Here is a 20,979-nt window from a genome sequence, read left to right as displayed (position 1 = left end):
AAATAACTGGAATAATCTGTGACAGGAAAATTCCTAGAAAGTTAAAGTGCAAAATGTACAAGACTGTGATTAGACCTGTACTACTATATGGAGCTGAATGCTTGGCAGTTGGAAAGAGGGAAGAGAACTTGATGAGAGGAACTGAAATGAGGATGTTGAGATGGATTCTGCAGATTTCAATGAAGGATAAGATCAGAAATGAAGAAATCCGTAGACGATGTAGGGTGGTGGATGTGGTTGAGAAGATGCGAGGGGCGAGGTTACGGTGGTATGGACATATCATGAGAAGGGATGTTAAGGAAGTAACAAAGAGGGTAATGGAATTTGAGGTGGAAGGTAACAGGGGAAGAGGCAGGCCTAGAAAGAGATGGATAGATTGTGTGAGAAAAGATATGGAGGTATGTGAAGTGAGCGAGGAAGATGTGCTCGACAGAGACAAGTGGAGAAGAGCAACCAAAGCAGCTGACCCCAGGACAGTCTGGGACTAAGGCTGTGAAAAAGAAGAAGAAGAAGATTTATATAAACCTTGTGCTTTTTTTAACTGGTCTTTTTGCTTTGATAAAGGAAATGAATAGTCAAGTAACATAAAATTGAGCTGTAGACCAGCAGAAATGAAGGCCTTTATAGTGAGTATGAATTCAGTGATACAGTGTGAGACCAAGACACGTCCACATTTTTTTTTTCTTAAAGTTTAAGGAAGGCTTATACCAATTCCAGTCCTGCTTGTAGAATCTCTGCTGGAGATTTTAATAGTTTACTAGACACACCATTAAATTGCCTGGTAACCTCTTCAGTGCTGAGGTTTTCAAAAATTCCAGTGTGAACATTTAGCCTTTTGGAATGCTTTTAATCTTCCTTTTGTCAAATCTGCTGCTCCAGAAAAAAAAAGGCTTGGGTTTGTTTATTTAGATTAAAAGAGTGAGATCACTGTTAACTCATGTGACAAAGTCATGGTGTAGTTTTTCTTTTTTCAGCACATCACAGACAGAAGAAGAGGACAAGATGAGATCTCTGAGCAGTGATGTGGAAGCAAAGGTACACACTTTCTCTCCTACCTGGCTAGAGCAGTCAGCACTGCAGGTGAACTCTGGTACTAGAGGCTAATACCAGCCTGGTCTTTTGTACCAAAATACCATCAATTCATGGTAGTCTAGCATAACTCAGGGTAATCCAAGAGATCCCAGGAATATTCTGGACATCTGTAATAATCACCAATAAAACAAGTGCATTATAAAATATTTCAACAAAGGCAGGAAATGTATACTCACACTATGTACAAATAGGGTATTAATATTCAACACCCTTTTTAGTGCATATTTCAGCCTAGTATGTTAATTCTACAAACAGTTTTTCTTTTACTGAGATTCTTCAATTTCTGACATTACTATCTTAAATCTAGAAATGAATTTTCTTTACTCAGATGAGTGCTATCAATTGGAAAACATAAAGATTTGATAGAAGAGGAGGCCATCCAGGCCCCAGTAGCCTGTTAAATGCTAAATTCTGTACAAAGATGTGCCTCCTGTTCTCAGTTTCAAACACACTTTTGTGTACTGTTGTCTGGTCTATGTTTCACTGCAGGTCCTGAAGAACAACTCAGGCATTGTCAGTGCCTTTGAGAATTTTGTATACTTGAAACAGTTTATTTTGTAGTTTTCCTTGTTGAAGACTCTTGTTCACAACTCAAAAGGATTAAATTCTTAGTTTCAGTGCCTCAAACACTGCTTCTGGAGGTCTGCCTAGTAGGTCATCTAAAATAACTATTTTTTGTGACTAGCACCACTTGTCAATTATTGATTATTTAAGCAAGTAGTTTGTTTCATTAAGGGAACTTTAGTTCTTGCAGATCAGAGAGTCTCCATCTTCCAATCTACTGATTGGAAAAGATTTGTAAAGTATCATTTATAATCCAACATTCATTTGAACATTCAGGGTCTGAACCCTTTTGCTAGGCACTGTAAAAGTTTTTTGTATCACTTGATCGCAACAATGCCATAAAACAATGAGTAAACAATTTAACACTGTTCAGCACTCTGGTGGTAAATTTGTCAACAGATCAGCTTCTGACTTTTTTACATGTATTCAAATATAAGTTGCAGACCAATTTTACCACCCTGAAATTTGGAAAAGGGTGCAGCTTATGTTTGGGTAAATATGCCTATACAGATACAGTGTCTATAGAAAGTCTACACACCCTTTCTGAAGTAATACATTTTAGCTTACTAGTATGAAATCAAGACACATTAAATCAGAATTGTATTTAAGATTTATTTATACATTGTAATACACAACCTCTGTGTGTAAAAAAAAAAGCAAACATACATTTTCTTAGATGTATAAACCCCTGAGTTAGTACTTGATGGAAACACCTTTTGCTAACTCTGTAGTTGTTAAACTGTACCTTCTGTACAGAGGATAGGTCTGTACCAGTGTCGCACATCTAGATTTGGCAGAAGAAGGCCGAAGGTGGCCAAAGGCCCTCTTCACCAGAAGATGACTCAGCTGAAACATTGTGTTTTTTTTCTTCTTTTTTCAACATGGAATAAACCTTTGCAGCCTACACATGCTGACGCAGCTACCTACTTTCCCATTTCTCCTTATAGAACTGTTCAAGCTCTGTCTAATTGGGAGGGGGGTCATTTTTGGACTGTAACCTTGAAGTCATTCCACAGATTCTCAGATGGATTGAGGTCGGGGCTCTGACTGGGCCAATCGAAGATATTGAACTTGTTGTTATTTACCAACTCTGTTGTTGCTTTGGCTGTGTGCTTTGGGTCATTGTCGTGCTGAAAGGTGACTTCATCTCAGTTTCTTGCAGAAGTCAACATGTTTTCCTTTGGGACTTTTTTGTACTATGCTCCATTCATTTTCCCTTCTATTCTGACAAGTGCCCCATTTCCTGCTGATAAGAAACATTTTACCACATGTTTTCAGTATCATTTTGTCACATACACACTTTTAGACCCTTCTTGTCCATAAAAGCCTGTAGCTCTTTCAAAGTTTCCTTTGCCCTCTTGATAGCCTTTCTTAAAAGTTTCTTTGTTAATTGGTTATTCAGTCTTGGTGGTGCCGCATAGTTTCCACTTCTTAATAATAATCTTGACCATGCTCCAAGGGATATTTAAAGCCTTTGAAATATTTTACATCCATCTCCTGTTCTGTGCCATTCCACAACTTTATCCCAGAGCTCCTTGTTCCTCATAGTTGACTCTTTACTTTGAGATGCATTGCCTACAGACCTGCAAGGAACTGTTGATTTAATTCTGAAATGATCAGAATCACTAGTTGAAACAGCTGGAAGCTAATTAGTTTGTTGTGTGATTTAGAAGGCAGTTGGTTACACCAGAGCTAATTTACAATTACTGTTACTAAGGGGTATATACACCTGTCCAATCAATTTCCTAGGTTTTTATTTTGTAATTACTTTTCAACCTGTTTAAGCTTTTTTTCACTTGGAAGTTGTGTGTTAAAATATGTAACTAAAGGTAAAATAAATTATGTCTCTTGATTTCAGGCTTTTAGTCCACAGTTTGTTACTTTGGAAAGAATGTGTAGACTTTCTATAGACACTGTGCATTTTACTTCATCCTTTGCTGTTCTTTTGCAACTGTAATATTTCAAAGAACATTTTATTTTTAACTTGCAATCCTTGTAGTATTGCTTGTATATAGGTTTGTTCTAGAAATGCTTTAAATATTCTTGAGGTTTTGGCATGTAGAGTGAGATTAAATTTAGCTTTGAAAGCTTCCTTTCCCTGCTGACTCCCTGCTCTCTGTTCTTCAGTGTTTTGCAGTCCGCTCTCTGGGCTGGGTGGAGATGTCTGAGGAGGACATGTCCCTGGGCAAGAGCAGCATTGCAGTCAATAACTGTATCCGTCAGCTCTCCTACCACAAGCACAACCTGCATGACACAGCTGGCATCTGGGGAGAGGTGAGGTGGCGGTGGGGGAGGGGATTATTTTGGTTTTCATTTCTTCTGGGACAGACTGGATTTTATTTTGAGGTTATAACCAGTCACTGTATCCTTCAAATTATTTGCCTAGTGTCTGGCAGGATACAGTTGCAATGCCAAGCCAGTGTTTCATGCCCTTGAGGTACAGTAGCTTGAGCAGCTTTGCAAAGTCCAGTTCAAGTACCAAAGTACAATGCATTCAATTTGCAACACTGTATAAACACACCCAGGTTATTGCCTTTCATATGGTTAAAACAGATAAATTGCATTTCCAACCATGACAATTTAACTTGACCACAAGCCTGTTTCCCTTTTGACACAGACATGTCACCAGTGTTATTCCGTGTTCTTCTCTCTTCACATTGTGCAGCCCTTTGCAGGCCAGATCATGTCAAGTCACAGGCTGAAACCCAGCAACAGTGACATTCAAGCTTAAGCATTTGCAGCAGTATGTCCAGGACAGAATGTATTGGGTTTCCCAGTTCTACTTTTGTCTGCATTTTGCTGTTTTACACCAAGTGTCTTTGCTTGTGTAATGTATATACAGTTGTGAGAAAAAGTTTGTGAACCCTTTGCAATTATCTGGATTTCTGCATGAATGGCTCTTAAAATGTGATCTGACCTTCATCTAAGTCATCATAATAAATAAAGTCTTATTTAACAAACAACACACACAACATTTTACATTGTCATGTCTTTATTGAACAAATGGTTTAAACAATCAAGGTCATTGATGAGAAAAAGTGTGTGAACCTCTAGGATAATGACATCTTGAAAAGAGGGTAATTGGAGTCAGGTATTCCAGTCAATTCAGATGTGGGTTTGACCTGCACTGCTGTATAAAAAATCACACAATTTTGGTTACCTGCTCTTCACAAAAGAATTCTGTTGAAGTGCAATATGGCCTGATCAAAACAGATTTCAGAGGACCTCATAAGAAGAGTTGATAAGTTCATAAGACTGGAAAGGGTTACAAAAGGATTTCTAAAGACTTAGGCATCCATCGGTCCACAGTCAGGGAGATTTTACAAATGGAAGAAATTCAGCACCGTCCCTACTCTCCCTAGAAGTGGGAGTCCTACAAAGATCAGGGCATGCTGTACAATCCTCAAACAGGTGACAAAGAACCCTAGGGTGACAGCTAAGGATTTGCAGGCATCTCTTGCACTTGATAATGTCTGTGTTCATGAGTCTCCCATAAGAAAAAAACTGAACAAGAGTGGTGTTCATGGGAGGTTACCACGGAGGAAACCACTACTCTCCAAAAAAAACATTGCTGCCTGTCTCAAGTGTGCTAAAGACCACCTGGATGTTCCACATCACTACTGGAACAATGTTCTTTGGACAGATGAGACAAAAGTTGAACTTTTTGGAAAATGTACACAGAGTTATGTTTGGAGAAAACAAAACACTGTATAACAACAACAAAACCAACTGAGAAGCATGGTGGAGGGAGTATAATGGTGTGGGGCTGGTTTGCTGCCTTAGGACCTGGACGGCTTGCAATCACTGAGGGACTGATGAATTCCAAGTTGTATCAGAAAATTCTACAGCAGAATGTCAGGGCATCTGCCTATGATCTAAAACTCAAAAGAAGTTGGGTAATGCAACATGACAATGATCCAAAACACAGGAGTAAATCAAAAACAGAGTGGCTCAAACAGAAGAAATTCCATATTTTAGAATGGCCAAGTCAGAGACCTGACCTCAGTCCCATTGAAATGCTGTGGTATGATCTGAAGCAGGCCATTCAAGCAAGACATTCCAAAAATATACATTAACTGAAACAGTTTTGTATAGAGGAATGGGCCAAAATACCTCCTAACCGCCTCGCAGGTCTGATCAGCAGCTACAGAACGTTTGGTAGGGGTTATTGTCAACAAAGGAGGTTCCACTAGTGGCTAAATATAAGGGTTCACATTTTTTCATCAATGGCCTTGATTGTTTAAATCCGTGGTTCACAAACTGTGGTACACGAAGCACCTGCAGGTGGAACGCCAGATGACCCTGGAAATTTTGTTGTGTGCACTGAAAAATTGGGATGGGTTTTCAAATTTTCTATTTTAATAAAATTGGTTTGTGTCAAATACACAGCCTATGAACTTAACTACGACAACACAGGGTGCTAATACTTGAGTGGACACAAGTGCTACTATATAATTCTAGACCATTGTATAGGAATGTGTGCTACGAACCTAAGTGACCAATTGTATTAAAAGACTTTATCTTTAGCAAATAGGGAGGCAGGAGAATGTGCGTGATTTTGGAACCCTGCCAATCTTGTAGGCACAGGAAACCGTGATAGATAACAGACAAATATTTAAGGACTGTTCTAGGCTAGTTTTAAAAAAATACTCCGAGCATCTCTGTTTCGCTCCCATGCGCATGTAATAAAAAACGTCTTTTAAATTCTGAGATGGACTCCAGACTGCCTTTTAAAGTGAAACAGGGAAAAATTTATCCAACAGCGCCACATTCGCCAACAGAACAATTGATCGAAAATGAATACAGTACCTTGCAAAAATCAAGTATTATGTCAAGACTGAAAGGAATAGATGCCAAGAGTAATGATGCGAGCTCCGATAGATCACGCACACCTGTTGAGAACGAGGAGGATTATATATCGGCCACCGACACGAGCTCTGTTGCTGAACCTACTAGTGTTAGCAAGTGTCGGGAAACGGCGGTACGATCCAAATTGTCTAAGTTTGGGATTTATGTACACCGGGAAGGAGGAAGAGCCAAGACCACAGTGTGTCATGTACTGTGAGATTCTCAGCAATGAAAGCATGAAACCAGCAGATCTTAGGTGGAGCTTGACCATGAAACATGCGCTCTTGAAGGATGAGCCTGTTGATTTTTTTCAAAGGAAACTTAAAGATCTGAAGCAGCGCAAGTCCACCATAAGGAACAGTGTCACTCCAGTTTCAAAAGCCCAAGACGCATTTTACCATGCAAGCTTGCAGCTTGCTAAAGCAGGTAAGCCCCACACTATGTAATGTTTACCATTGGCAAAAGAGCTGACGTGTATTAAGTGTGGAGAAAAAGCTGCTAAACAGCTCGACCTGGTGGCCCTTTCGAATGACACGGTCAGAGAATTATTGATATGGCAGATGATGTCAAAAGTACGCAGACAGAGCTCGTTAAGATGGGCAGATGCTTTTCACTGCAGCAGAGTTAGATGATTCTGTAGATGTTGTTGATCTGGCCAGTTTGCTCATTTATGTTGGATATGAGTTTGAGGGCATGTCCCATGAGGACCTTCTGTTCTGCAAGCTGCTACCAACAAGAACTACAGAAGAGCACATATTTCAGCTTCTGAATGAATTTATCGAAGAGAATGACATTGACTTCAAAAAATGCATCAGAGTTTGTACAGACGGTACTAGAGCGATGACAGGCAGATGCAGAGGTGTAGTTGCACAAATTAGAGAGGTTTCTCCAGATATGAAGTGGACGCACTGCAGCATCCACTGCCAGGCCTTGGCAGCCAAGAAAATGCCTAAGGATTTAAAATCTGTGTTAGAATCTGCTGTCAAAGTTGTGAACTCTATCAAGGCTCGACCTCGATCAATGAATTCACGACTATTCAGTGTCCTTTGTAATTAAATGGGCAGCGAACGTGCAGCTTTTGCTACACACTGAAGTGATATGGTTATCAAGGGGCAAAGTGCTCACAAGGCTCTTTGAACTGCACTCTGAGGTATAGATGTTTTTACATGACCAGCAATCTCTCTTGGCAAGTCTATTTGATGATCCAATGTGGCTGGTAAAATGAGCCTACCTGGCTGATAATATTCACACGTTTGAATGAACTGAATATGATGTGTCTAACAAGATCAACCATTGAAGAAAAAGTTGCAGCTTTTTGTTAATAAAATCAAAGCAAGTGATGGCTCTGCTTTCCCAACTTTGGAGAGGTATCTGCACACATATGGTGTGACACTTGATGCTGCTGTTCGTGATGTGATTCCAGTCCACCTCTTGTCATTGGATGAACAGTTCTCAGAGGCCACACCAGAGTGGATGAGAAACCCCTTTACTGTTGATGTCCTAGTAATACCCAAGGATCTGACCTGTGCTGAACAAGACAAGTTGCTCGAGTTATCATTTGATGCGACTTTAATGTCAGAATTGAAACAATAGTCACTGTTGGATTTCTGGATCCAATGACACAGTGAATACTCAGCCCTCTCATTAAAGGCTGTGATGCCTTTTGCTGCTACCTACCTTTGTGAGAAATACTTTTCTGCTCTCACTGCAATCAAGACAAAGTACCGCAACAAAATTTTGAAGCTCACTGCCCTCGTCCCTGACTTTGCAAAGCTTTGCTCAACTAAACAGGCTTACCCCTCTCACTGAAATGGTGCTCAGTGCTATTTTTATTATATGTGTGTGTGCACACGTGTTCATGTTGGTCATTGAGATTTTATGTGGTTCCTATGAGAAGATGACTTGTAGGTAGTACTTGGATGCTTTGGTTTGATCAGGGGTGGCACTTAGTCCAAAAAGTTTGAGAACCATTGGTTTAAACCATTTGTTCAATAAAGATATGGCAATGTAAAATGTTGTCTGTGTTTATAAAGACTGTATTTATTATTATGACTTAGATGAAGATCAGATCACATTTTAGGAGCCAATCATGCAGAAATCCATATAATTCCTAAGAGTTCACAAACTTTTTCTTACAACTGTAATTATGTGATTGTATCGGAATTTTCAAAACATGCAAAAACACCTGTGTTACTTTTTATTACTGTGTGGTGAAGGCAGGAACTAGTAAGAGTGCCTTTTGTGAGTGTTGCCCATTTTTATCAGATTTTATTGTTAATAAAATCAACACAATTGTTAATCAACACAATTGTTGTAATCATTTGTCTGTAGTATTGGCTATTTAGTAGCAGTCATTTTTGGTTTTCTTAAGACTTTTTGATTGTACGGAATCTTTTCTTCTTGGTTTATGTACTATTTGTTCTTCAAAACAATGTTCAGCTCTTGAGATTATACTGACTGAGACAAGGGTGAGTTCTCTGACAGATGGAAGATGTATGGAATACCACAGCCAGGGTGCTGTACAGAGCTGCAGGTGTGCAACAGCATTTGTAATCAAGCACACAACTTCCACTTATTTTTAATATCTTCTATCTCCTCATGTAGAAACCAAGTCAGTCCTGCTTGGCTTCTGTGAGTGTTAAGTGCACATTTTATTTTTCTTTGATTATCTACTGTACAGTAGTAATGTGCTGTCTTTATGTGCAGGGCAAAGATATGCTGCTGGTCCTGGAGAATGAGACCCTTAATCTGATTGACCCTTTGAGTCAGACCCTACTGCACTCCCAGCCCATTGTCAGCATCCGTGTCTGGGGAGTGGGCAGAGACAATGGCAGGTGGGTGTTACAGCAGGCTAGAGGCAGAACAGGTGCCTTCAACAGATCAACACTTTTTATGAATGATATTTGTTAAGAGAAACTTTGTACTTTCTAGAATGTTAAATGCATACATAAGGGAAATTTTATTTCCACATTGAAAGAAATCAAGTTACTTGTAGGATTGAGTATATATACAGCTCAGGAATTATAGCATGTACCATATAGCAGTGAGAAGTCTAAAGGCCCCTGAGTAACATTACTTGAAGAAAAAATATGAAATTCCAAAGTCTTGTACCCTGATAAACTTCCTTTTATTTTGCTATTTTACATAAATTAATTCCCAGGATATTTGCACACCATTGGCCTTTTACTGCCACCTAGTGGATGAGCCAAAAATGTGCGAACTCTTTTTCTGAGGTTTGAAGCTCAGTTTTAAGAGTATAATTCTTCGCCCAAGGAACATTAAAAAATGTTTTTTTAATTAAATTTCCACTCTGATTTATTTGAGAAGATTACTTCTGAGTTTTGTGTCATCGCGAAGCCTTTGGAGGTAAACTTGAAATTTGGAGCTGTTGCCTTAACCAGTTTACAGTAATATTCATGTGTTAACTTTTAATTATTTCTTTCCACTTTTTTATTGCTCTGCGATATGGGACAAAGGGAGAGGTAGTGTATATATATCAATCACTGTGTCTTAACTGCCCATTGTTCATCACACCCACTCCACTCTGTGCTAGCTGTGGCATTATTGTGGTGACCCTGTAAAGCTAGCTGCTCTCTCACTTTTGCATGCATGTAGGGGGTGCAGTACAATCAAGGCTGCTGTACACACCAGCCGCCTGCCTCAGGCAGGCCCAAGTCTGATCCACGAGAAGATCCTCTTCTGCGCCCTTCTGGGTGTAGTTCTGACTGTGCTGTTGGTTACTAAATCAAACCTTCAATTTGACTAATATATAATCAGTTCATTGTCATTGTTCTCAACAGCTGCAGATTTCTAGAGATAAATACTGACATGAGTGTTTAGCATATAATGAAGGACTCTATCAAGGTCGTATCAAGATAAGTTATAGTTCATTATAGTGAATTATTTTGCAATGAAAACTTAAGATCCTGTTTCTTCCCTAGCAGAATTAGGATATTCTTGGCATCAGTAAGTCCATCTGTTCCTGTTAAAGGTTCATCTCAATAAGTTTAACTCTTTGATACTGTTTTTTACAGAATTTTTAAACTAAAGATTCTGCCTTCACTAGTATGATTGAATTTGTTTCTTGTAGGGACCATTTCTGTAGTGTACCGGTTCAGGAGATAGTGGTTAACATTACAGTTATGCAGGACAGCAGCAAACCAATGTCAATACTAGCAGCTGCTACAGTTGGATCCCTTGACTTGTGTGATATAAATATCTTGATAGTAAATAGTGTTTTCAGTGCACAAAGAAACTACAGGGTTAGTCAAAATGCTGTTGACAACTTTGACAGTTTATTACAAATTAATTACATGGGTTACTGTGACAAAAAAGGTTTGAAATGGAAGCATAAATATCAAACAGCAAACATGTTCATGGGGATACCCCTCTGTTGTCCATACCTCAAAAACTGCGGTGAGGGTCAAGTACGTGTCTTTCCGCTCCTGTGTTAATTAAGTCCTTTTTCACCCTCAGGGATTTTGCCTATGTGGCAAGAGACAAACTGACCCATGTTTTGAAATGCCATGTGTTCAGATGTGACACTCCAGCAAAGAACATTGCCACCAGCATGCATGACATCTGCTCTAAGGTAGGAGTGTGTAAAAGTACTGAACAAAGCAACTGAAAACTGTTGTGGAGACGAAAATGTATTGTTCATCAGATATGGTAACTGTGTTCTTTCTGGCATTTTTTATTAATTTTCTTTTCAGTATATTCAGGTATGAACTCATCTTCAAATACAAGTCTTTTCCAGCACTGTGTTGAAAATTAATTTTTTAGCCAAATATTTCTTCAAATGTTTTGTGATGGTATAACAATGGAAGAAATCAGAGGGTTTTAGAAGTATTATTTTATACAGCATCTTTCATGCGTCTTTCTCTACATGTTTATAAACTAGGATTATGTGGTATGTATTGGTTGATGATTCTTTTTTTACAATGTGCCAAAATGTAACCAAAATATCCAGTTAAGTGTTTTAATATGTACTGTAGTGAACACACTCCAGGAAATGAAGTCACTGGGTGAATTATTGTAGGTAGTGCATTTTAACCTGGGATCTACTGGACAGACTGTGTGTCTGCCTGTTTTTTTGCTTTTTCATCTGCTTCTGCAGATAGAGGTGTAAGGCTGCAATTTTGTGTTGCATTTCAGCAGTTTACATTTTTAGACTATGAGTGTTTACGTGTTATGATTTGTTTTGTGTGATTAAGATCATGGCCGAGAGAAAGTCCTCCAAATCATATCTGAACAGAATGAACATTGATCCTTCCAAACTGGTGGACATCCCCTTTCAAGGTAACCTCCATTATTTGATAGCCTCTTTTTAAACATATTCAGCTGTAGAAATTATTTTTCACAATTAGATTTATATCAAAAAGTCGTTAAGTATAAATCTTCCCTTGTCTTTTTGTTGTTTGTAAAACTGTTCTCTTTTTCTTGATTTAGAATTTCCTGCTCCAAAGAATGAGCTAGTGCAGTGGTTTCAAGTCCAGTATCTAGGCAGCATCCCTGTGGCTAAACCTGTAGGTAAGGAAACCTGTGGTAAGGAATGCTTTTACTTACATTTCATAGACTGTTGATGATTATGAGTGATCCTATTAGAGTGGTATTGCAGGAGATCAGCAAGTCTGGCCAGCACTGGTCATACAGGGTTAAAGGTTAAGTGATAATGTGAACAAAACTTCACTCAGACCCCTTCCAGTTTGGGAACAGACTGCCTGCAGCAGTGCCAGCTGGACATATACAAAGCCCTTGTTATGCCATGGCTGTACACACATGCACAGCCATGGGTGTGATTGTTCAGAATCCAAATGACTGGAGAGTTGAGGAGAAACCCGAAGAGATTTAAGTGTACAGGGATCAAGCACTCCGGAAAGATGGAGGAAAAATTGAAAGGGGAAAAGGTTATAATTAAATAATTACATAATGGCTGGTAGAGCTTAGCGTATATAATTATGGCCTCCATCAGTCAGCAAGAAAAAAAGGCTGAGGTGCAACAGTCTGAGGAAAAGCCACCTCACTGCACTTCTAGTAGAAAAAAGAGCATAGCACAATGCCAGCCATTAGTGAAACTGTCCACCGAAGTCGATCACAGTTGGGGAGCTTTGGCCACTGTGTTGTCACTCTCGTGGCTTTTGAGCGGATTTTTATATTCAGGCAACTAAGGAAAGAATTCCCCTTGAATCCTGGAATTCAGAAGTCTGCTGGGGTGCTAGAAGGTGGCTCAGGAGTGAAGAGAGACATGCCATTGCCAATTAAAGTGGAACGCATGCTCTTGGGGGGTCTCCATTCGAGACCAGACCAACGCGCACCATAGAGCTGCCTAAGACCGAGTTAGGAAGGATGCCTAAGACTCCTGAGACTGGGTCCGAGCCGGTCGGTCTCCGTTCCTCTGGGCTATTTAATCTGGGCGATTAAAGCTGCTTGAGAAAGAAGTGAAATAGACAGAATGGAGAGAAATATGAGGCTCCAGATGACAATGAACTGAGGAGAGTTAAGGCTGTTTCATGAGTACAATAAGGACAGTCTGCAACGAGCTCTGCGAACTTAAACGAATTATGCTGCTTAGAAATGAAGCCGGGTTAACAATGAGGGTGGAACAGCTGGGCGAAGCCCTGAGGTCCAGTCATAAGTGGACTACTTGCAGTGAAAGCTGCTTTGACAGCTGAGGGAAGGCAGTCTGCAACTAACTCTGCAATCCCAGATTGATGGAGCTGCATGGAGATGAAGCTGGGGTAATGGGAGTGAAACAGCGGGAGAAAGGTCTGGGCAGAAGGGTTCCGAGCAGAAGTGAACTACTGACAGTGAAAGCTGGTTCGGAACAAAGCTGCCGAGGAGTCAGCACAAGAGAAACAGATGGAGAGTGGGAAGGAAGATATTAATGATGAAGCACTGCAGCAAAGGGACTTCTGGAATTTAGAGGGAAGAAAGGACGATGGAATAATTAATGGAATGATGCAGAGTCCTGACTGGTAATTAGCAGGATGGGCCGCAAAAAGGTCCGGTCACAGCGGTAAGCCCTGCAAAAACTGTGAGCATACTCTGGTTTCCCAGGGCAAACCCACACCAAGATACGCCGCAGGTGAGTGGACATTACAGCCCTAACACAAAATTAGGCATACCTGTTGGCAAACTAGTTAGCAGTAGTGCCCACCTGCTAAGTTAACATTAGTGCTGGGCATGGGCTGAAGTTTAGGGGAGTTATCCTCATTTATATGTGTTACATGTGTTTTAGCAAATCAACAACAGGCGATAGTGTATGAGTTTCCACTGGCATTGGTAAACCAGGTCTTAGCTTTGTGCACATTCCATGGTCAGCTATAAATATTCACAGATATTTAGCACTGGCTTCAGAAAAATTGTTGCATACATTTTGCTTCAACAGACAAGCAAAAAGTGACAGTTGACAATAGCTTCAGGTTGTTCTTGAAGTAGATTATCATTGGACTAATATTTTACACCACAGGCTCATGCCATTGTACTGTGGGCTTGTGCTGCAGGTAGGAGCCAGTCAATTTTATTGAGGTGCAGTTTTAGTAGGTTGATTTCCCTGTCTCTCGTGAGCTGCAGTGAAAGAGCAAAGTTGTCTTGGGAGGTGTGGGTTTCCTGGTATCCTGGGACACATGGGGTTGACACGTGTGCAGCTATATGCAACAGCACTGAATAGGCTATCTGCATAAATGTTAAGGGGACCTTAAATGTGCAAGCAGTGTATCACACAACTCTCCTGGAACCACTCCTGACTCATTCCTATCCTTTCCAGTTTGTAAATTGTCTTGTGTTTTCTGTTCCAAACGCACAGATGCTTTTAGAGGAAGTGCTGAATCTTTATTGGTTTTAATCTTGCTCATCCCACCATGCTTTAATTGACTAAGCTATTTTGTTAGCTATTGGTTTGCATTGTGTCTACAAACACTGTCTTCTAAATCCCTTGTGCAAGTGCAACTCACTAAAGCTCTCATTAAATAGGACCTTTCAAAAGAAGTTCATATCGGGAGTGAACAAGAAGGGCAGCATAAAAAATGCCACCTCTCTTTCAGAAGTGAGTCCTGTAGTGCTTGTGGACCACAGAGTGATAACAGGGAGCATTGTCTTCTCTTGATGTCTCTGGAATCCTATATTAAATCCTCTCCTAAAGCTTTGTTACTGAGCAGCAAATTATAACACCCTTGGAAGTGTTGTGGAGAAAATGCATAGAGAGATGAAAGGAACAGTTTGACTTTTAGCCAACAGAGAATTTGAATCTCTTAGTCCCATGAGTGTGAACATGAGCAAATGGTTCACTGTTTCAGGTTACATGGATGCAGTGTAATCTGAATGAAGTCTTTGACTCTTTGATCAGTCATGAAATGAACACTGCAAAACGTTTGACTTTTAGGTTAAAAGAAGACACAGCATATTATATTAGATTTTAGTGTAAGTGAAAGCTACTGCTGTGATAGCAGCAGGAACTGCAGCACTTTTTACTGAAGAGATAAAAGGATGTGCACATGTGTAGAGCTTAACTTAGCTGAAACAACAAAACTCAAAAACAAAAAGTCTTAGCTTATGACTTTGACTTTAGAAGTGTGGTACACAGTCAATCAGGACAGCAGTGAGGCATATAAGCACTCTTCTCTAGGCTCTAGGCTCTGTGTCCTGTATCATCTTAACCTTGCCCTCTAGGAACATGGGGGACATGGCATTTAAATTAAAGTGAATGTAAGTAACATACCCAGTGTGTCATTCTTGCAAAAGAACCTAGACCCATTTTACAGATTTTAAGATAAATTACTTAAAATATATGGTTTTCTTTAACTGGGTTTCATACTGTAAGTTAGTTATTAAAACTGAATACTAGTGAAACCTTGGAAGAAGCATTACACACCTATAGAGGTTTTCTAAGCACTTCTATGGCATTGGCATAATGCACTAATTGTGTACCTACCGTCTGTGGTTTCTAGGTATGGATATCATTAATGTGGCTTTGGAAACGGTGCTGAACGCCAAAGAGAAACATGAGTGGACACCAGTAACGGTTAATGTGGCATCAGCCACAGTCACAGTCATTGCTGCTGAGGTAACTCGTACAACATTGCCTCTGTCATTTACTCTCTGATGATGTGAGCTTTACTTACTGTGGAAGGCCCAGGCTCAGTCCACATGGCTCAGGGGACCTTCACACATGAAAACTCCAACACCTATGTAATCTCAAAGGTCCTGGTGGTTCCTGGGTTTATTCACAGTTTGTTTAATAAACAAAACAGAAGCATTTATCAAAATAAAGAACTAACCTGTTGTCCCCAAAGGTCAAACATAAACCCTTTTCACCCCACTCCATGTATTTCTCTTTTTTCAATGCCACACTCTCTTGCTCTCCCCTCTCCCTAGTCAACATTCTCTCTCAATACAAACAAGACCATGTTTCATTCAACCAGTTCTCAATTTTCAAACACGGGTGAATAATGTGTACAATATGTAAAAGTGTGGCCACTGCCAGCAGTAGTATAGTTCTCCCCTGCTAGTGCACAGTATGGGATTCCAGTGCCATGCAAATATTTAATCCTTGTCTCTCCACAACAGACCGAGGAGGTGCTCTCAGAGTGCCGTGTGAGGTTCTTGTCCTTCATGGGCGTGGGGAAGGATGTTCACACATTTGCCTTCATCATGGCAGAGGGTCCAGGAAACTTCATCTGCCACATGTTCTGGTGCGAGCCCAACGCAGCCAGTCTCTCGGAGGCTGTGCAGGCAGCATGCATGGTGAGTACAGACTGAACATGTGACCAAGACAGTTGGGTTTTACGTCTTACCCTTTTGCAACATTTCTCTAACCAATCTTGATGCCTTTTCTCAAAGACACAGTACCCAGTTCAGCTTTTACTTCATTTCAGTGAAACAATGGGAGAATGATGAAATAACATCCGGTTTCACCATCATATTCTCTTTAGGTCAGACAAAGCCAGATGTTCTATACCATTCATACAGGGGTGAAGTTAACCGTGACTAAAAGCTGGCATCTAAGTTTCTTTATAGTTTTTGTAAGCAGCACAGCAGTGTGATGGGTGTTTAAAGCATGTCCTCTGATATTTTCCCTTCTGTTTGAAAGAAAAGGGAATCTGCTTGTTTAATTTTCTGTTTTGTAACCCTTTTTTCACATCCATAAGTACCAGGTAGATTTAGTTTTATTGAGGTATGTATGGTTTTATGTGTCATTCCACTCTTATTTTTACTGGCATGCATTTTCCTTATATTTTTCTCATTTTCTTTCTGCTGTGAGGGGAGTTAGAATCAATTAATGTCCAGTTGGTTTTCTTGGCGACACTTGCCTAATACCGAATCCCATGTCTCTGGCCTGATTGAATGTCTCAGAGTTCATATTGCCTCCTCCTGGCTCTTACTTTGTTCTTTCTGAATCTCTGTCCTTAGCTACGGTACCAGAAGTGTCTGGACGCGCGGCCACCCAGCACGAGCTCCAGCTACTGCCTCCCTGCCCCTCCTGCTGACTCAGTGGCTCGTCGAGTGGGATCCAGTGTGAAGAAGGGGGTCCAGAACCTTCTGGGGAGCTTTAAGCAGAAACGGGCTGGGGCCCAAACCCCATAAACACTAACCCGAAGGAGTGTTGACACTCACAGCATGTCACACTTATCAGCATCCCCTGCCTTACAGCTACCCACCCCTGTCAGTACCAACGCACTTCCTTGGCCACTCACTGGGATAACAACCTGCTGTGGAGAGTGCTGTCCCTTCATTGTTCTGGCCCTATTTTTTTAACTGCTGCCTGGCCCTGGCAGGGAAAGTGAAGCAAGTTCGGGCCTTTCTGTAAATCCAAGTTGAAGATCCATGGGAGGCACCTGTAAGGTCCTTGTTTCCTTGACAACCACAGGCAGGCCTCATAAGAACTTAACAGATGTGGGTGGAAAGGACTTCCCAGGTTTTAAAATTTGGAAAAAAAAATACTCCAAAGTCTTTGTTTTCTTTCCGGCAAATAAAAATTACCTTGATTTTTCAGACATCCTGCTGATGTTTTTCTGGAATGATGCAGATCAAAACATAGCCTGGCATGCTTTCATTTACTTGTTGTACACTATTTGAAATATAGAAGGGGAACAGTGGGGTTGATTTTCCAAATAAGGTGAGATGCAGCTCAAATGAAAATTATGTACATAGTGCATAAAGTTATTTACATAACCTTTATAAAACAACACAATTCAAAATACTGAAAACCTTTAAGGACTCATTCTATCTCTCATTTGTAACTCTCTCTCAAGCTGTCTCTACCCCACTTTTCTGCCATGAAATCCTTGTCCAACACAGGTGGATTTTAGGCTACCAAAAATGAACCAATTAGCCAGATTTGTTTGTGACTTGAGAGTGCAATGAAAAAAGATATGATTCCATCAAGAACTGTAATTCCTGCGTAGGTTTCTTTCAGTCCTTGTTTTCCTTGTAAGACAGCCTTACACTATGAATCAGGCTATTTTTTCTTCATCACAGTTTATATTCTGATAACAGGAGGTTTTAGTATTAAGTAATATTTTATGAAATGATTAACTGTTACCTCATTTAACAGGTTTTTAAACTTTGCTTAGATCTCTTCAGAATGCACAGAACAGAAGTGTGATACAGATGAGCTTGTGAAGAACTTTTGTGTGAGTTTTAATTAGTTTAATGAAGTCTTCCAAGAGGAAAGTGAAGGGCTAGTTTTTTTTTAAAACAGAATGGAGAGCCAGAGTTAGGGTGTTGTGTAGGGCTTGATTTTTCTGTGAGTTCTGGAGCTTTTCCACAGGAGTCAAGAAAAAGAGATTTTGTGAAAGTGGCAAGTGAACAGTGATATTGTTCTAGTGTGGATGATGAGAAAGTGAACTCCAGGAGTGAATCACCTCTGAGATCCATAGTCTCAGTCATGAAAAATGACTTGATTCACAAGTAAGCCTCCATCAGGAACTTCTGCTGTCAGATTTTCTTACATGAAATTGATCTTAAACATGGCAAAAGCTAGTGAGTGCAGATCATTCGGGGTTCATACCTTTAGAACCGTGGGAGTCTTAGTTTGAATTAACTCAGGTGCTTCCAAATAATGTAATATGATGTAATATTTGTTCTGTTTGAGTAGGAAAGCAAGTGTCTCAAAATCCATTGCATTTTGTTGCATACATTTAAGAAGCAGCATATTGCTCTGTTGTGATTTTTATGGTAGATGGGAAGAACTACTACAAAGAAATCTGTGAAGATTAAAAATGTGCGAGAACCTTATTTAAATCAGGCTTGTCCTGAGGCCTGAGTAAATACTGTTTTTCACCCACACTTTGCAGAGAAGTCGTGTTCCATTGTCTTTGTATCCCTTGAAATTGAAAGGTAAATTTATCTTCTTGCTCTCAAGTGCATTAACAATAAGATTGCAGAAACTTCCTTTAGTTTCCTTCCTTTAGTTAAAAGACTTTGTGGTTATTTTCTACGTGAAACACCTTTGTTAAAATTCAAATAAATAATAACAATAAAAACAAATAAATAAAAACAAATTAAAATTTGTTAAAAACTGCTTTATTGAAAAACAAATCCATTCAATAATGTTAATACTTTACATGTGTAAACAGTTTGCCTTTTTAGATGTGACAATGTACATATTGCTACCTGCATTGGAGTACATAGCTTGATTTGGCATGTTTTATTTAACTTTGCCTTTTCTTCACTGAGAATGCAAAAGTAAAGGGCGACCTCATTACAGAGTAGAGCTTTAATTAGATGGACCATACTATAGAATGGCCCAGGAATGGGGCTCATTACATTATTTTTCTGTTACTAATAAACAAGTTTATATAATAAATTGTTTAGATTTTTTCCCACTGTTTTATTTAGAAAGGCTGTTCTAAAAAATGTAAGAAAAAATGAAATACAAATAATGAAAGCAGCAGAAAGGGAATCTCCTTTTACAAAGAAAACATATCCATCTTGCTTCATTCTTTTGGGACCAACTACCTTGTAAAGTTTGCAATTAAACATGATTCCACAAATATGTTTTTATGAATACATGGCTAAACACTTGGTATTCTTTTATAGCAGTGGTGATCCTGCCATGATCAGCTAAACAGGTTGTTCATTAATTTCAAGATCATGTACAAAGCTGATCTTATCAGCAATTAAGCACAGATTGATTACTTGATTTAACTTTTCGGTACATGGCACACTTTCCTCTTTGTGGTCACCTTAAAGACTAACTGGACTCAGGTTCTTCATGACCAGAGTTGGAGACCCCTGAGCTACAGTGCTGGGAAGAGTTTGCATTTGACAGTAGTTTTGCTACTGGCTGGCTTTAAGGAGAGAAACTATGTCAGTGGCAGCTGCAGGTTACAAACCAAGTCTCGGTCATTAAATCAGCCACTATGATGAATACGAATGGGTTGTCTGTGCCTTAAGGTATGGAAATAAGGATCAAGGTTTCAGTATCTTGAGATGTAAATATTAAATATATTTTGATAGAGCTCACTGCTGATGTACCTGCTAACAAAGTCAAAACATTACTTTTAGCTAGCATCACTAAATAAAGCTGTAGTAGTAAGCACTAAGGAAATCTCATTATAAGCACTGATTCTGCATACAGTGTCTAATTCTTGGCATACATGTCTTACTGTTCATGTCCCTGGGTGTCATGTACATCCCAATATTTAAAAATGGGAATAAACTCTTACTTCATGTTAGTATAATGGAAGGGAATGGAGTATTTTTTTCTTCCTTCCTGCACATTGCTGTTTTTTAATTGCACCGTCTTTGTTATGTTCTGATAATTATAGTGTGTTACATGATTACTGTTTTCCTGAGATGGTGAGAATTAACTGGATTTTATATTTAATTGTTATTTGCTTCTTATTAACAAAATCTTATGGTTGTAGACATAGATCTTTTTATGTAAGGCTTAAAGTGGTCCTTTTCTCCCACGTGAATACTTTTTTATAGTGGATATTGGAGGTTTTCTTTGCGTATTAGCCATACTATCATTTCTAAACCAGACTGTAAAACAGATTTGTTGCAGTCACTTTAAATTATTTTAAAACATTGTATAAATTAGGTGTAATGTGTATTAATATAAATTGTCACTTAAAAAATTAAAAAGCATACACTTCCCATGTGTTTCTAGACTTGTTTTTTCAATGTTGTAATTAAAAGACCTGTCTGGTATTAGTCCAGTGACTGATTTCTCATTATAGGGCAGGGGTGGGGAACATCCGGCCCGTGGGCCATATAAGGCCCGCGAAATCATTTGGTCTGGCCCTGCCAAGGCGACTGCAGGCGGGACTCGAAATTCAATAAATCTAGGAGCTTTTTTTCATAGCAACATAAATTTATATTAAGTGAATCATAATAATAACGTAAATTTTGAGGGACAAGCAAGGAACGTCCATTACGGGATAGAAAGGATACATACGAGTACATGACGGGACAGACACTTATGCTTCACATTGGCTGCCCACAGCCTGTCTGCCTGTATTGCGGTGACTC

At 39.5% G+C, this 20,979-nt stretch overlaps 1 protein-coding gene across 3 annotated transcripts in view; it reads left to right on the top strand.

Annotated features, from left to right (window-relative positions):
- apbb1 (amyloid beta precursor protein binding family B member 1) overlaps positions 1-20,604 on the top strand; it is a 50,004-nt gene extending 29,400 nt beyond the window's left edge. The window contains exons 5-13 of one of the 3 annotated variants that reach the window (XM_088921294.1): positions 975-1,035; positions 3,784-3,930; positions 9,211-9,338; positions 10,981-11,095; positions 11,718-11,802; positions 11,953-12,033; positions 15,450-15,565; positions 16,069-16,245; positions 16,912-20,604. In XM_088921294.1, coding sequence (XP_088777420.1) covers positions 975-1,035; positions 3,784-3,930; positions 9,211-9,338; positions 10,981-11,095; positions 11,718-11,802; positions 11,953-12,033; positions 15,450-15,565; positions 16,069-16,245; positions 16,912-17,085 — 1,084 coding nt within the window. In that variant the 3' untranslated portion in view covers positions 17,086-20,604. Of the gene's footprint in view, positions 1-974; positions 1,036-3,783; positions 3,931-9,210; positions 9,339-10,980; positions 11,096-11,717; positions 11,803-11,952; positions 12,049-15,449; positions 15,566-16,068; positions 16,246-16,911 lie in introns of all 3 variants that reach the window. The other 2 variants (XM_088921293.1, XM_088921295.1) reach the window with 2 other exon arrangements.
- Positions 20,605-20,979: the final 375 nt, after the last annotated feature.

Source organism: Atractosteus spatula, chromosome 7, assembly GCF_055471065.1.
Source record: "Atractosteus spatula isolate fAtrSpa1 chromosome 7, fAtrSpa1.hap1, whole genome shotgun sequence".
NCBI classification, from domain to species: domain Eukaryota; kingdom Metazoa; phylum Chordata; class Actinopteri; order Semionotiformes; family Lepisosteidae; genus Atractosteus; species Atractosteus spatula.
This window is presented reverse-complemented; position numbering and strand designations above follow the sequence as displayed.